General features: G+C 37.7%; 1 protein-coding gene across 1 annotated transcript; it reads left to right on the top strand.

Annotated features, from left to right (window-relative positions):
- Positions 1-6,646: 6,646 nt before the first annotated feature.
- LOC139132542 (histamine N-methyltransferase-like) lies at positions 6,647-14,024 on the top strand. The gene is made up of 3 exons (XM_070698849.1): positions 6,647-6,839; positions 9,050-9,385; positions 13,097-14,024. Exons 1-3 carry the CDS (start codon positions 6,659-6,661, stop codon positions 13,438-13,440), a joined length of 861 nt encoding a protein of 286 aa, XP_070554950.1. The 5' UTR covers positions 6,647-6,658; the 3' UTR covers positions 13,441-14,024.
- Positions 14,025-16,232: the final 2,208 nt, after the last annotated feature.

The raw sequence follows: 16,232 nt of genomic DNA, 5'->3' as shown, positions 1-16,232 counted from the left end.
TTGCGACTACAGCTAACATACTTACAACTTTCCGATCTTTTAAGTGCGACAAGTTTTGCAAAGACCAACGTCTCTGCTATAACATATTGAAGAACCAAAACTTTACAATCAAATAAACAAGAGTCGCACAAACAAAGCAATGTCAGAGCGATTATTTCGTTTTTATGCCATGGCATTATCTGATAATGGACAAATGATATACAACTTGTCTAGAAATTATATTTATATTAAGTTAGAGCGTTTGCAAAGCTAAGTTGTAAATAAAATAGTTGCCATTGTTTATTTTTACAGTTACCCAAAAATGCGGCCGAGAATACATCATATATTAAACCGAAATGCATCCTTGGTAAACAAACTGTAGTAAAAAATTCTTATACTTGTGTGTGTATAATATATATATATATATATATATATATATATATATATATATATATATATATATATATATATATATATATATATATATATATATATACACTGTTTGGAAGGCCGCATCTTGCCGCCTAAGATGTTGATCATACGGTAGAATAGATGCTGTTCTGATCTGCTCTGGCGGATTTTATAGTTTGGTTTTTCACATCTCTTTTTGTGCATCCTTTAACTTGTCCGGCATAAGATGGAGAATCATCTTCTTTGATGAAGAGAGTTGCACTGATCTTTTGCAGGGTACAATGGTGAGCCTTATGATGATTGTGTGAATGATTCTAATTAGCTACTTTCAGACACTTTCTCTGATGCTGAAAGTCATGGTAAACCTGAATTTGTTTGTTTTTGTTTTTGTTTTTTTTTATGAAAAAGACAGTGACGACACTCTCATGTACCCGGGCCATCTATGGTCCAACAAACCGGAGCCGCAATCTCTGGCCCAAGTACAACCAAGTTTGTAAAAGTATTTCGGATAGCGTTGAAGGGCAGGCATAACAAGGTCTGTAGCTCATGATAACCTAACCCTTGGTCGAAGGTCACCTATCGCCCTGGAAAATGGAGTTGTCGCTTGCCCTAGCAGGCAGTCATCCCAGTTTGCCCTGAGTTTTGTGAGTATTGATGGTCATTGTCAAAGTAAACTGATGATGGCTAAGCATCGATTCAGAGATCACCTGTTATCAAAGTATAAATAGTCTACAAAGAAACGTGGGAAAATGACCTGCTCAGACTGCACATTACAGGTTTTTAACTTAAAACGCCATTACATAAAGTGACATGACTTGTCAATAAGCGGCAGCAACATTACACATGAAATAATACAATAAAAAGAAACCCCAGGAGCGTCGGGCATCTGTTGAGCTTGCATCGGGACGTGGGCGCTTATATAAACTCATGTCCCATGGACTTTTGCTTCGCAAAAGTCAAGCACCTCGACCATAATCTTACAGCCATGCATAGACTTGATGCATCAAGCATCCTTGCTCAGGTTGTCCGACGGTAGGCTGTGCTCATGCGCCAACAGGTCACTTTTCAAGGGTGGTGATGCGGACAGGGAGAGGAGAGGGGAAGTTGAGGACATAGAAAGACGCACAGAGAACAGGGAGAGGGAAGAGCAAATGAGGGTCGCAGAGGGAGTGATGGTAATAAAGATAGACATCAAGGGAACAGCGAGGGAAAAGAGGAAGTGAGTGCCAGAGAGAGAGAGAGAGAGAGAGAGAGAGAGAGAGAGAGAGAGAGAGAGAGAGAGAGAGAGAGAGAGAGAGAGAGAGAGAGAGAGAGAGAGAGAGAGAGAGAGAGAGAGGTGCTAGGGAAAGAGAGGCATGAAGAGTAGAGGGTAGAGGAAGTTGATGGTGGAGAGAGATGCTGGGAGCAGAAAGAGATGGAGAGAACTTGGAGGGGTGAGGAAGTGAGTGGCAGCGAGAGGAGTGCTGGGGACAGACGGGAATAAGAAAAGCACAGGCAGAGGGAAGAGGAAGTGAGGGTCGAAGAGAGAAGTGCAGGGACCAGAGAGAGACAGAGAGAGAGAGAGACACACACAGAGATGATAAGAATAGAGAGAGGACAGATGGAGAGGGGGATAGAGAAACTTTCCAATTACGTAGAAGAGTTACCAAATTAATCGCCAACTTTGTGATTGGTTGAAAGGACTGGATGAGGAAGGAAAAATCAAAGAACTGCAACACAACATATGAACCAAGCTGCTGCTGCTGTGAAATTTATTTAAGGGGCACTTTATTTAAAGGATAAGGGCAAAGGGAGGAACAATTTCGAAGGCAAGTCAGAAGATTTGAAGGCATCGTCCCTCAGATCATATCTGTACTCCATGAGTATACTGTATCATTTTCTTGACGTTGAGTATTAGGGACTGGTCACAAATAACACCATCGTGATCCAGCAGTGCAAAACCTGGGCTGAAAGCCTCAAGAAAGCACTCAAACAAAGACAATTGATTTTCCAGGAGCAGCAGAAGGCAAAACTGCTGACTCCTGCCGAATTTCTGGCGTACGAGATATTCAAACTGGCAATTACTGCCAACAAGCTCTTAGTGCGCAACAGCACAGACAACAGTGCTGAAATCGTATCAAGGGCGTCATTTGGCCTCATGTGCAGTCACCTTATGGTTCCGATAGTACTTGATAACGCACAGCGAAAAGGTACCTACATCAAGATTAAAGTATATACGACTTTAACAGGGACAGCCAGATAGATGACGGTTTTGTTGTTACAGTATACGTAGCACACCAAAACACTGCAAGATGGCCATGCCAGAGTTGTATTCCCGTCAAGTCTACATACGTAGACAAAAATGTCCGTGAAAAAGAGCTGCCCCGGACCTCAGGGGGGAAACAATGCACAGAGTCCCTTGTTCAGCCTGTATGATGGACAGGGTCATGACACGAGCACTTTTGCTAAGCACCAAGCAGACCCCAAACCCGAATATTCTCATCAGAACTTAGTTTGATCAAGACGAGGAAGCTGAAGATGACGGCGTATATATGTTTGAGATAACAGTCGTGACTGAGGAACACAGGAAGTATGGGGTGAGAAGGTTTCACGAAGAAGAAGATAGCCGATTGAGTTCGCACAAGCATAAAGAAGATCGAGAAGAGCGATTAGAAGAAAGGTGAATGCAAACTAAGAAAAGAAACCAACATGTTCTGAAAAAATAGTTAGATAGAGTCGTTAGGTAGAGTTGTTAGATAGAGTTGTCGAACAAATTGTTAAATAAAGTTGGTGCCATCCAATGGGTGGCCTCTCTAGGTGACTGGTCTTATTAAACACTCAGCACTGAAGAAAGGTTAGAGGTTAGGGTTAGGGTTGGGCTTTAAGCTTTCATTTGTCTAACGTTTGAAAGAGTGGAATATTATGTAGTTCTGCAAACGTTCATGCATAAAATCGTTCAGAAGTCGATGACTCAACGTGATACAGAACACATTAGGCGATCAAAAGTTCCCCATTCTTAGGAGCTTGTAAATAACCCCAGCAGGCATCTCCATTATCCTCTCAACAGAACAAATTATGTTTCTTTTTCTCCGTGTAAAAACATAAAAGCAAGGACAGTAAACTTAAAAAGAGCAGGTACGTTTCTTTCCCACAAAAAAGCACATAGATCAAGTTATAGTGGTCTCACAGACGAGAGAATGATGTAAAGCAGGAGAAAGGATGATGACTTTGATACGATTGATGAATTAACAAGGCAGATTAAAAAGTATTACTCGACATTTAATTAAGGAGATGACCTTACGATAATTCCAAATTTCACAACGGCCTATTTTCTCGCTGCATTAGGACTTAAACCTGTTGTTGAATAACTGAATATATAAAATCGTTTAATTTTTTTAAAGTTATGGCGAGTTCATCGTCCCTCGATGACTAGTCAAGTAGAATCTTCCAGAAATATATCTTCATTGGTAGTCTTTTTTAGCACGGGAGTTACTTGCCAGGATAGTTTGGGAGGAAAGGTCAATTTAGTTTGCGCAGCCTCAGTAGTGATTCCGATCTTACTCTTTACTTTATCGGCGTACTTGAGGTGATATGTACCCATTCGTTCACAGGTAAGGTTTCTCATTGAATGACTTGCCATTTTATGGAGACATAAATATATTATGTGAAGAATGAACAAGAGGAGATGGTCCCGCAAAGCTATTTGTTGATCATTAGATCAAGTGCTGGCTAAAGAAAATATTATCTTATGATTGGAATATGGTATGAGCTAACATTATTTCTTATAAATTTCCTATGCTGAACATGTTGCTATTAAATGTGAAATGACGCATTCAGATTTTGTACATAAATCACGCGTATTTCCTGGTGTGTAGACTTTCCAGCTGGTCTGGGTGGATCATTTTGAGCGATCCACTCGACTTGACTCCCAATTGAGTCAGTCGAGTTGCAATTATCAGTATAGCAACCATACGATGCTTGTTTTCAAATGTCAAAAAAAACTCACCCAAAGATTTGCAGCCGGGGCGACGGGTCACTCCGATTATTTCAGCAGGGTAAAAGCTAGTGAACGAGGTCGAAGCACGCAAACAATGGTTGACTTCATAAGAACTCCATGGACTGTGCCAGTGAACTTAAGTTCAGTTCTGATTTGTATGCCGCACTTAGATTCGACGTTCTAGATCTTAGTCGCCATTAAGTTACCGTCAGGCTTTAAGTAGGTCAAACAACAACAGGACCAGTCACTGGCTTTCCGTCTAAAGGTCACTTATTTTAAAAATCTTTATTGACCGCCATGACCTCACTAGGTTAGTACGTGCCTTGAAAGCAAAGTACTTCAAATATTCTTTATGGAGACTTTCGAACATCCCCTTTCTAAATAAAGAATAAAAATCAGGGATCACCGTACAAATTTCGTGCCAGAGAAACATATTACCCAATATTTACCAACACAAGAAATTCAAAATGGCCGCCATCAATGAGATATCTCTGTGGAGTAAAAATAAAATTTTCATATTCTCCAAAATAAGCCGGCGAAAATTTTATTCACTTCTAGAGCTTCAAAGTATACCCCGAAAGGTGGTAGATATAAAAAGTATTCTTATTTTCCAGAGTCCAAACATGTCCAAAGGCGTATTCCACCTTAGATTTAAATTGATTATGTATATCTGATCCTCTTTAATTCAGTTAATTGACATATTGGTCAGTCAAATGATATTCTTTCTAAATACATTCGCCGAGTCCGTGGCTTTTGTAACTACAAAGCATGTGATCTTCATATAAATCATATGGTGTTTATTTCGCGAATGCCCCCGGTACAAAGGATGAAAACGTTTAAGTTTTTGAAGTGCTATCCTCGAGTACACACACCGTCAGGTGCCGCTAAAGAAGCTGTTCGTACAAAAAGGTGCTTGTGCGAAGTTTTTCAGCGGGCGGGCAAATTTCAAAACCAATCAGCGGGCGTGGAGAAAATATCGGTATTTACAGTGGGCGGGGAAGAAATTTCATTACTTTCAGCGGGCGGGGAGAAAATTTTTGACAGTGGGCACCAGAAAATACCTAAAGGGAGGGGAAAGCGGCGTGCTTAAGAGAACTTGAGGAGAAATTAAGTGCCTAACTTAGAGGGGAGCAATGTTCCAAGGTATACTGCTAATTGCTCGCACGGTTTTGTGTTTATCTGGGTTGCCTAGTGGGCATCTAGTTGGCAAAGGGGAATTTCAGTATTGGGGAGAGGGCAGCGGGGAGCTTGCATTGTTGTGGGGAGTGGGGAGCGGGCAGACTGTAGATACCGGAGGGCAGTGGGCATCAAAATTCAGTGGGAGGGCACATTTTCAGTGTATACCAGTAGGAGGGCAGTTACGAACAGCCCTCACTTTCCCCTCCAAATTTTAGGTCAGGATCAAAAATATGAAAAAAATCGATATATCAGCCTTCAAAACGTGTTATGTGGTTATTTTGAGAAATTCATGAAATTTACCACTTGGCGGCACCTGCATCGTGCTGTACCGTCCGGGATAAATCCAAGTCTGAATACCCACAGAGAATGGGAAATCAGGGAGACTGGAAAATCAGACAGCTTTGAGCAGAGGGTGCCCCGGAATGAAGAAGAAGGTTTAAAACAACGTCTTTTCAGTTCATCACTCTTTACAGAGAGGCAATACACGACATTATATCGAACCTTAGTATACTTTGTTATTTTCACCTTTAATACAACAGTCGAATGTATCAACTTTTAGTGACTAATTTGACAAGACCGTGAATATTACCTCGAAACGTTTGTTTTTCAACACTTTTTTAAAAGAGGGAGTAATTCACTCGCAAAATACAATTATACAGAAGTGGAGTCCTTAGTCAACCTGGCACCAAATGATACTCTAAGATTTCACAAAATCGTCCATTGCAAAGATCAACGTCATTAATGTAGAAGACATTTACACCGATAGTACTGCAGTTTAATATGTTACAACTGACGTAAAAGGTAGCTATAAATCTCATATATGTAACATGTGTGTCATGCCGACTAAAACCGGATCAATAGCTCAGCCCTCATGGCAAAATATAAAAATATAAAAAAGTCTATTAATCTTTAATTGTTCATATCTCTCTCTCTCTCTCTCTCTCTCTCTCTCTCTCTCTCTCTCTCTCTCTCTCTCTCTCTCTCTCTCTCTCTCTCTCTCTCTCTCTCTCTCTCTCTCAGCTTTGACAGATGTAATATTGTGCATTTGTCTTCATTATTAATCTTATCATTTATTACATTTTCTTCCATTTTAAGCTCACAGTAATTCAGGAAATGAAGGCTTTAATTGATCTTCCAGAAGAATACCATGAAGGGTTTTCCACGATGAAGCGCTATGGGTACAATTATGCGCAAGGTCAGCGTGAAAAGGATTTAAAGGATTCATTTGAACAATTTGTGTTCTGTCGAGGGCCAGATTCTGAACTTCGAGTATTTGCTGTCGGATCTTCTGATGGTGAGGATAAGTTGGTGTAAAATCTATCTATCTGTTCCCATCCTGTCTGTCTGTCTGTCTCTTTCTCTCTCTCCTACTTTGACTTATGAAATGTTGTGTATTTGTCGTTCTTGTGTCTCGGTTTGTTTGCTTGATTGCTATTTTCAGGTGCAGCCAACGAACAATGCACTTTTAAAAAGGTCCTTACTATGATAAGATATATTGTGCATGACAAATAATGTGAACTGACTAATTTTAAGTCAAGAGGGTAATTAATTAGCTGTTCATAATTTGCCTTTCCACAGAAAATTTTTCGACTTACCCTCCCAAACTCAAACTTCATTTTTACCCACTCGCCACTTATTTTTGCCGGTTTCCCCTCCCCACTGTGAATTTTTGAAGCTCCCTCGCCCTGTGGCGAAAAAAACTTGCCGATTTCCCCTGCCCTGGAAACAATTCCCCTCAAAAAGTTTTTCGCCAAGCCCTGTCCCCAGGACAATCAACCGATATCCGCCCTGCCCTACAAAAAAAACCTAAAATTTGCTCCCCTACCACCTAAAAACATGTCCCCTGCCCTAGCAAAATTAAAATGTCCCCTGCCCTCAAAAATTGCTCCTGGAATAGCTTTTTCGATGAATAGCTCCGTTGGCTGCACCTGTATTTTGCTAGTCTGCCTAATTTTTTCTCTCGGAGCTGTCTGTCTATCTGTCTGTCTATTTGTCGTACTGTCTGTCTCTGCCATTGTCTTTTCTGAACTTACTGTCCTTGCTGTAGGATCTTCTCATGGTGCGGATCATTGAGTTTAAAATCTCTTTATCTGTCCCTGTCTGTATTTCTGTCTGTCTATCTGTCCATCTGTCAGTCTGTCTGTCTGTCTATTTTGTCTGTCTATTCTGTCTGTCTCTCAGCTTTGACTTATGTAAAAGTATGTAATGTTTATCTTCATTATTGATCTCGGTATCGCTGTGAGGCATGTCTCCAGTATTCTGGCAAATTGATGATGACCAATTGATGAACGCTCACATAGCTCCAAGAAAAATACCCTTGAAACAATATCACAAGCTGTCACATTTTCACATGATATTGTGAACTGTAGGATAACGCACATTCAGTGGCACACTGCTCTCATGCTGGTAGTTTATGTGTCAAAAATTATTGGTATGAAATATCACTGTATATTGGACTCTTTATGTCTCACTTCTCACGTCATGCAACACGAACATGTCTAAAAATGTTTCTTTCTCAAGAGGCATTGCACAGCGTTTTTTGCTCGATATCCCACTTTGCAAAATTCATTCTATTCGGTTTCAGTAATTAGTTGACCCCAGATTGATATATTGTTCGGGTTTGACTTTTTGTATTCAGAGCAGATATCATTTAGAATAAAAGGAAGTATAAATTTATTCAAATTATGCAAATGTTATGATTTTACGAGCTTCTCCAATTGCGAAAATTCCCAATAAATCTACCCTCACTTTTGCTCGGCAAATATTCTGAACTTTCCGTATATCATTCTTGAAATACCACGGGACACGATACTTTCGTTTGATGTCAAAGAACTAATATTCAGTGAAATAAGAGTCATTTCAATATGTCTTATTATAATTTAATTACCTATTTGATTGTTAGTCGCAACAGGTTAATTATTGTAAGGGCACACAATTTGTGCGATAGTTTATTTGTCATCAACTTTGTGGCCTGCATGACGAATTACACAATTTATTGCAGTTTTTCATTACGCGGTCACCCATTTTGTGGCCCAATTTTACTCATAAAGATATGAAATTGGTATTTCTTATTCCACCGAATCGCAACCAGTGATGTGGGGACTTGGCATGGTCAGGAGTTATGGTGTTTGCCGAGGATAATTTTGTTATCCATAATATGTACTTTTGTTACCATGTTGAATTTCAGATTCTCTGCTTTTTGAAGCGATGGTATTCTACCGACTTTGGGGTTAAATATGGCTGTGAAAATAATTTTGCATGTAACATGCAATGCCATGTTAATTGACTTCAGAATTTTGCAGGTTCAGTTCACTTTCACTTACCACAACAAAACGTAGAATTTTAACTCAACATGTTTCAGTTGCAGTTGATCAAAGTTTCCTGGGCATTGTGTGAATCTCCGAGCCAGGGCAATTGAAATTCAGAGGAATGATTATTCTTTCCACGACCGTTGCGAATGCCTGCCATTTATGGCATACTTTTCTCCTGTTTTTCCTTTAACAGGGAACTCTGATATTCCGATTATAGAAACCCTGACAATTAAACACAGCAGTATCAAGTACATAGTTGTTGAACCCGCGGAGTGTCAGATAAAAAAGTTTCAAAACTTGGTGACGTCGAAAACGGAAGTGGGCCTCTGGACAAATATAAATTTCGAGTTCCACCAGACGACTATAGAAGAGTATCTTAACAAGATAGAAAGTGGAAAAGCGACAGGTGGTTTTGATATTATTCATCTTCTAAACAGTGCGTATTATCTGGATGATCCTGAACGCGTTTCCATGGAACTATACGGACACCTTAACACAGGGGGAATGCTGTTTTATACGCTGCTCGTAGGTATGATTTTAAAGTTATTATTTACTTTTTATTGTAATCAAGCTATCAATTTGTCATAGGAATGTTATATGTAGTTTTGATATTGCCTTGAATCAATGTACTTATTCCATCGAGTGAAATTTTCATTGAAATAATTATAGCTAAGCATTTTATACTACGCTTTACGTCGACAAGAGTTCATAGTCGCTTATAAAAGTAGTTCTCGCCTCAAAAATGAAACCAGATATGAAGTGAAGGTGCTCACGTATTTTACAACAGGTTCATTAATAGTAGTTTGCTTCACAGTTTGTTGGATATCCAGTAAACAGACTCAACTGTACTCAACAGAACAACTTGACCTACTAATGTGACCCCTGAATGGAAGAAATGACTTTGAGTTTGAAGAAATTACAAACATAGTTATCAAGCATTAAGATTAACTGCTGATGACTCGACATGTATTGACATTTATCAGACACTACTGGACACATGAAATAATACAGTATGACATGAATTACTGCATACTTTTTGACTGTTATGAAGTTGTGTAAAACAATTGTACCTTTGACCTGTCTCATATTAAAGTGACTGACAAACAACGAGCAAGGAGATGTTACGCAACATTTGCACACCTCAGGATAATCATTAACCAAAACAAAAGAACAAAGACAGACATTCTGACAGCAGTTCAATTGAGCACACGACGCGGAGTAGAAGACAGACTTCTGATAAGACTAGACGTGTATACGGTCTACTGCCAGAGTAAGCATCTCTGACGAGGATTTATTGTATTATGTTTTTCAATATTCCTGTCAATAAACCAAATTCATACCAATATAATCGACACTCGTGTGAGGCGGTAATAAGAACAATCAGATATCTGTTATAACATTATATGTAGCAGGTTTCATCAACTTTCGCACAGTACTCTCAGAAATAAATCACTAATTACAGAACTTTATTGAATATGTAAATGAGCTAATTATTAACTTGACACGCCCAATGCTTCTCAGTACAATTAAATATTTATCAGATCAATATCTGTAGCAAGTTTCATCAAATGTAATGCTGTAATTTTTGCGTAATATCACTAATTACAAAGTTCATTAAATATGCAAATGAGCTCTTAATTAACTCCACACATCTAAATGCTTTATACCACAATTAGATATCTGTCGGATCAGTATCTGCAGCAGATTTCATCACATTTGGTGCAGTTATTTCGGAGATATATGACTAATTACATAACTTCATAAAATATGCAAATGAGCTATTTGTTAACTTGACACTGCCAAATGCTTGTCAGTACAATTAGATATTTATCAGATCAATATCTGTATCAGATTACACTGACTTGGGTGCCGTAATTTCAGAGTTATATACCTAATTACAAAGTTCATTAAATATGCAAATAAACCCTTAATCAACTTGACACTACCAAGTGCTTTACATCACAGTTAGATGTCAGTAAGATCAGTATCTGCAGTAGAATTCATCAAATTTGGTGCAGTTATATCGGAGTTATATGACTAATTATAAAACATCATAAAATATGCAAATGAGCTATTTATTAACTTGAAACTGCCCAATGCTTTTAAGTATAATTAGATATATATCAGATCAATATTTGTTGCACGTATCATCAAGTTTGGTGCAGGAATTTCAGAATAACAAAAGTTCAGTAAATATGCAAATGAGCAGATAATTGACATGACACTCACAGTATCATGATAATTTTCTGAGATTGTCATCTGTGAAAAGTTTCATGAAATTTTGTGCAGTATTTCTTGATATATGTCTACACTGTCATTGCCGTCTCCATAGGGAAACCATTGTACGGAAAAAATGATATTGCATAACTTCATTAATATGTAAAAAAGGGAAAGCGGCTGCACACATCGCCTACACCATTTTTTCGTTCTCTGTGTTCGTGTTTGATTTTATGTGTTTAGCTATTGGTGTAGATATAAGCCATGGCGAGACGTAGCCGTAATCTGGATGTCGAATGACAATGTGATTCTTTGGCGCTACGTTTCGAAACCAGTGTGCGGTCTCTTCCTCAGTCGCTTTTTTGGAGATTGCTCTACTTTGATTTTTGTTTCACTGTTTGTGTGGCTAAATAATTGTCAGTATTTTGTTCGTCCAGCACGGTGACTAGAATACTTATATTCGGGTCAGTTTGTTGTGTTTCATTTTGTCCAGTCGTTTTCTCTAAGATTGTGTACTTGTGCATTTATGAGTGTGTCGCCAATGTTTGGATTTCTTTTGTACGCGGTGATCGGTTTCATCGTGAATAAATTATTTAGTGTTTGGTCTTTTTCTATTTCTTCCCAGTTCTTCAGGAGTGCTTGTTTGATGTCTTTGTTTTGATGTGTGGATTAAACATGGTATAAAATATCAATTATTTGTGTTGTTGTTGTGCGTTTGTTTGTGATTTAAATGTGCTCTTCGTGTTGCGTAATTTGTTTTCGCATTGATGTTTGATATTTCTTGTTGTGGATATTAGTAGTAGCTTTTCATTTTGACTTTGTTGTTGAAGTCTTCTTCATTGTTACATGTCCTCATGTACCTTAATATTCGCCTTTGATCAGGCGCTAGAAAGTTGATTTTGGATGACATGATTTTCTATGTAGAAACTGGAATGTATCTGTTGGTTTTGTGTGTGTTCTCGTGTCTAGTATGTTTTCGCTTACAAAAGAAATCCAAACATTGGCGACATACTCATAAATGCACAAGTACACAATCTTAGAGAAGCGACCGGACAAAATGAAACACAACAAACTGACCCGAATATAAGTATTCTAGCCTCCTTGCTGGACGAACAAAACACTGACAATAATTAAGCCACAAACAGTGAAACATAAATCAAAGGAGAGCAATCTCCAAAAAAGCGACTGAGGAAGAGACCACACACTGGTTTCGAAACGTAGCGCCAAAGAATCACATTGTCATTCGACAGCCAGATTACGGCTACGTCTCGCCATGGCTTATACCTACACCAATTGCTAAACACACAAAACCAAACACAAACACAGAGAACGAAAAAAAAGTGTAGGCGATGTGTGCAGCCGCTTTCCCTTTATTACATTGTAACCTCATCTGCTTGTTTTTATGAGCAATTTGTAATCTCGCAAACATTCAGCTTTAGGGCACCTGACACTTTTGAGAAAATTGAAAAATATAAAGATCCAATTATCCCAAATTAGTTGCAATCGTCTTACGTATATCAACGACTCTACACTGTTTGTTGGTAGGGGAATCTTTTAAATTTATAAGTGTCTAATCATATGACCATATATTACAAACTGTAAGTTGACCTAAAGTTAAAAGTGGATTTTGTCGGACGAACTCACGTTATGTTATGTTATGTTATGTTATGTTATGTTATGTTATGTTATGTTATGTTATGTTATGTTATGTTATGTTATGTTACCTTTTCTTGTGTTACCTCTTCTTATGAAATTTGAATCTGCAAATAACGTTAACGTTTCATACAGATGATACATATAATCGAGCTTGGTTGTAAATAACGAAGCTTATTCATACAGATAATCTAACGTGCAAAACTAATTTTCATAGTTTTTCAACTTTGGATAACCTCAAGAAGAGCGATTTTAAAATATTCTGCTGTAGAGTCTCACAAAATAATACATTTCGATCTTTTACTAATTTCTCGTCAACGTAATTTACAACAGAGCCGATTATTCCATTGTAACTCCATTATTTGTTCAGGCGCATGGGAGAAGATATACCGACGAATAGCGGGCGTTGTTCCAATCCCCATGCTACCCGGGTCGGGGGCTCTTCGTGAAATACTAAAGCGTCGCATCCCAGATGTGAAGATGCACACGCGGTACAGAGAGGGGCGCTTCAAGGCTACCGAGTGTTTCCGAGAAGATTCGAAGGACGGAAATTTGATTCTGAATTTTCTTGTCCAGATACACGACTTCAGAAAGGCCGCGCCACCAGAAGTTGTCAGCGACTTTATGGACTCGTTTAAAGGAAGTTGCTTCGAAGTAAACGACGACTTGTATTTCCCATCAGACGAAGAAGACATTGTAATTGTAAAAGAGTAATTGCAAATCACGATATGATTTGAATATCCTCGGCTTTTAACAATGGATTTGTGCAGGTGATGTTAATTTAGCGGCCTGCTTTTTGACCTCCTTGTCCCTTTCGAACCAAAATATTTTCCACAATTCCAATTGACTGCGCGGACGTTCACTCGGACAATGGATATACGAAGTGTTTCGAGATTTAAAGACGCTTGAAACTTGCAAAACATCATCAGTTTTTTCTTTGTCTGCGCCGGATTTTGTATTGCACTTGAAAGCAGCACAGTGGTCTGACCTAAGATGGAGTATACTTGTGCAAATGAATGACACGACCATCTATTGCGCACGACCATTTCTTGCACACGGCATAGGAAATATGAATTGTCGATATTGATATCAACATATTTGCCCCCTTCAGTCACACGTTTACTTCCTTGTATTTATAATTTTCTCCTCGAAGAACGCTAAATCACATTTCAAAGTCCCTGTTACCTTGCTTCACAGAACTAAAATGATTTACTCTCATTGAAATTTGGAAAAATAATGTTGCGTCTGAAAGTTCGTCTTAAATGACTTTGTAAATGACAATTTTTTTATGGTAATGCCTGCCCTAATTATGCAGTGCAAACAGCACATTAACCAGATATGAACTGAAATACTGACGTGTTGCATTATATATTGCAGTAATGTGCAAATTTGAACCTTTGCCACATGTTTGCAACTTCATTGAAAGTGTTATCATCAACAAAATGAACAATATTCACCACAGATCAATTCTAAAGGTCATTAAGTATTCAAATATGTAATTAGCTGAAATAAAAATAATTAATGACTTTGAGTACTGTCATTGTATCACCATTAATATAGCACGTGTAATTGCCTTTGGTCAAGGTCTTGAAGCTATGCCAAACTGTGAAAGCTCATTAGATATGCAAATTATACATTATTTGAGATAAACTGCGAAGTGACTTTCGATATTGTTTTGAACTGGGATAATTATTAATTTACATAGCATATTTTGCCAACTTTAATCAAGTAAATCCCAGTATATATATCTAATTAGGCAATGCAAATTAGAAATGGAATGAAATGTTCTCATTAAATATGCAAATTAGGATTTGGCTGAAATAAAATGTTAAATGACTTTCAATAATGTTGTATCATAGTATCTTTAACGTACATAGCAAGTTTCGTCAACTTTGGTCTAGTCAATACAGATAAATATCCCTAATTAAGAAAGTTCATGAAATATACAAATTAGAAATTGGCTGAAGTAAAAATGCTTAATGACTTTCAATAATGTTGTATTATAGTATCTTAAATGTACATAGCAAGTTTCATCAACTTTAGTCGAGTCAATTCAGATATATATAACTAATTAGGAAAGTAAATTAAATATACAAATAAGGAAAGGGCTGCAGTAAAACGCTTAATGACTTTGCATAATGTTATATCATAGTAACTTTAATGTACATAGCAAGTTTCATTTATTTTGATCAAGTCAATTCAAATATAAATCCCTAATTTCAAAATATGCAAATTGGGAGTTGGATGAAGTAAAAATGCTTAAGGATGTACGATCGGTAAAATTAAAAGTAATGCCATTTCTCTAAATGTCGATTTTTGGATTCTCCTTTGTAAGTACTATCAAAATGTGTGATAAAAATATAGGGGCACCACCACCGCGCTCGTTTTGAGATACATGACCATGAATTTTGCCATTTGTGAGAAAAAATGCTGAGTCAGCATGTTTTCACCAATGCATTTTCTATGGACGAAATAATTCAATGCTGTTTATCTCAAAATTTAGAGCGGCGACCATATAATTTTATTTGATCAGTATTATTTATTTCTCTGGACTGAGCTTTGTGCAAATTTTCATGAAAATGACATTAGTAGAAATTGATTTTCTAGCAAATTTCAATGTAATCCTATGGGAAGTGACAAATTCCACGCGCGCGTACCGCTCGTACATCCTTAATGACTTTCAACAATGTTATATTATAGTATCTTTAATGTACATAGCAAGTTTCATCAATTTTGGTCAAGTCAATTCAGATATATATCCCTAATTAGGAAAGTTCATTAAATATGCATATTAGGAATTGGCTGAAGTAAAAATGCTTAATGACTTTCAATAATGTTAATATCATAGTATCTTTAATATACATACCAAGTTTCGTCAATTTTAATCTAGCCAATTCAGATATATATCCCTAATTAGGAAAGTTCATTAAATATGCAAATTAGCAAATATCTTTCATGTCAACCCTTAATATCTTTCACGGCTGATACATTTTGGTGTGATCAACATTTGTAGCAAATCTCATCAGATTGTGTTCAGTCATTCTCAATGTATATCCTTTTTTTCTAAAATCATTGATTATGCAAATGAGCAAAAAGTAAGCAAGCCACACCCGCCAAAAACTAATCAGTTCTTGCCATTTGCAAACTGAATCTATGTACCAGATTTGATTCTGATCTGAGGAGCCGTTTTTGAGATATCGAGCACACAGACAGACAGACAGACAGACAGACAGACATCGCTGCGACATATGCTCACGTGTGTGAACACGTGAGCAAAAAATGACATGTTCCTGTATGCATTTCCACAGGGAATTCAATGGAATTTGCTGACAATGTGCGACCCATAGGTACATGTAATTCTTCACTTAAACACACCACACTTGTAGCTTACTGTAACGATAAATTGGAAGAGCTTTGTCAGAATTTGTAATCAGGAAAACTGTACAACATATTCTGGAGGTACTGTTACATTGCAATACAACGGATTGCTTGCAGTATGCATCGTG

Source organism: Ptychodera flava, chromosome 5, assembly GCF_041260155.1.
Source record: "Ptychodera flava strain L36383 chromosome 5, AS_Pfla_20210202, whole genome shotgun sequence".
NCBI classification, from domain to species: domain Eukaryota; kingdom Metazoa; phylum Hemichordata; class Enteropneusta; family Ptychoderidae; genus Ptychodera; species Ptychodera flava.
Note: the sequence above shows the minus strand (reverse complement) of the source record. Positions and strands in the feature narration are given on the sequence as shown.

Bases quoted from the DNA above. Each gene is read 5' to 3' on its own strand.
- LOC139132542 (XM_070698849.1), top strand. From the start codon at position 6,659: ATGAAGGCTTTAATTGATCTTCCAGAAGAATACCATGAAGGGTTTTCC. The intron at 6,840-9,049 runs GTGAGGATAAGT...TTCCTTTAACAG, and splicing joins TGCTGTCGGATCTTCTGATG to GGAACTCTGATATTCCGATT. The intron at 9,386-13,096 runs GTATGATTTTAA...TTATTTGTTCAG, and splicing joins GTTTTATACGCTGCTCGTAG to GCGCATGGGAGAAGATATAC.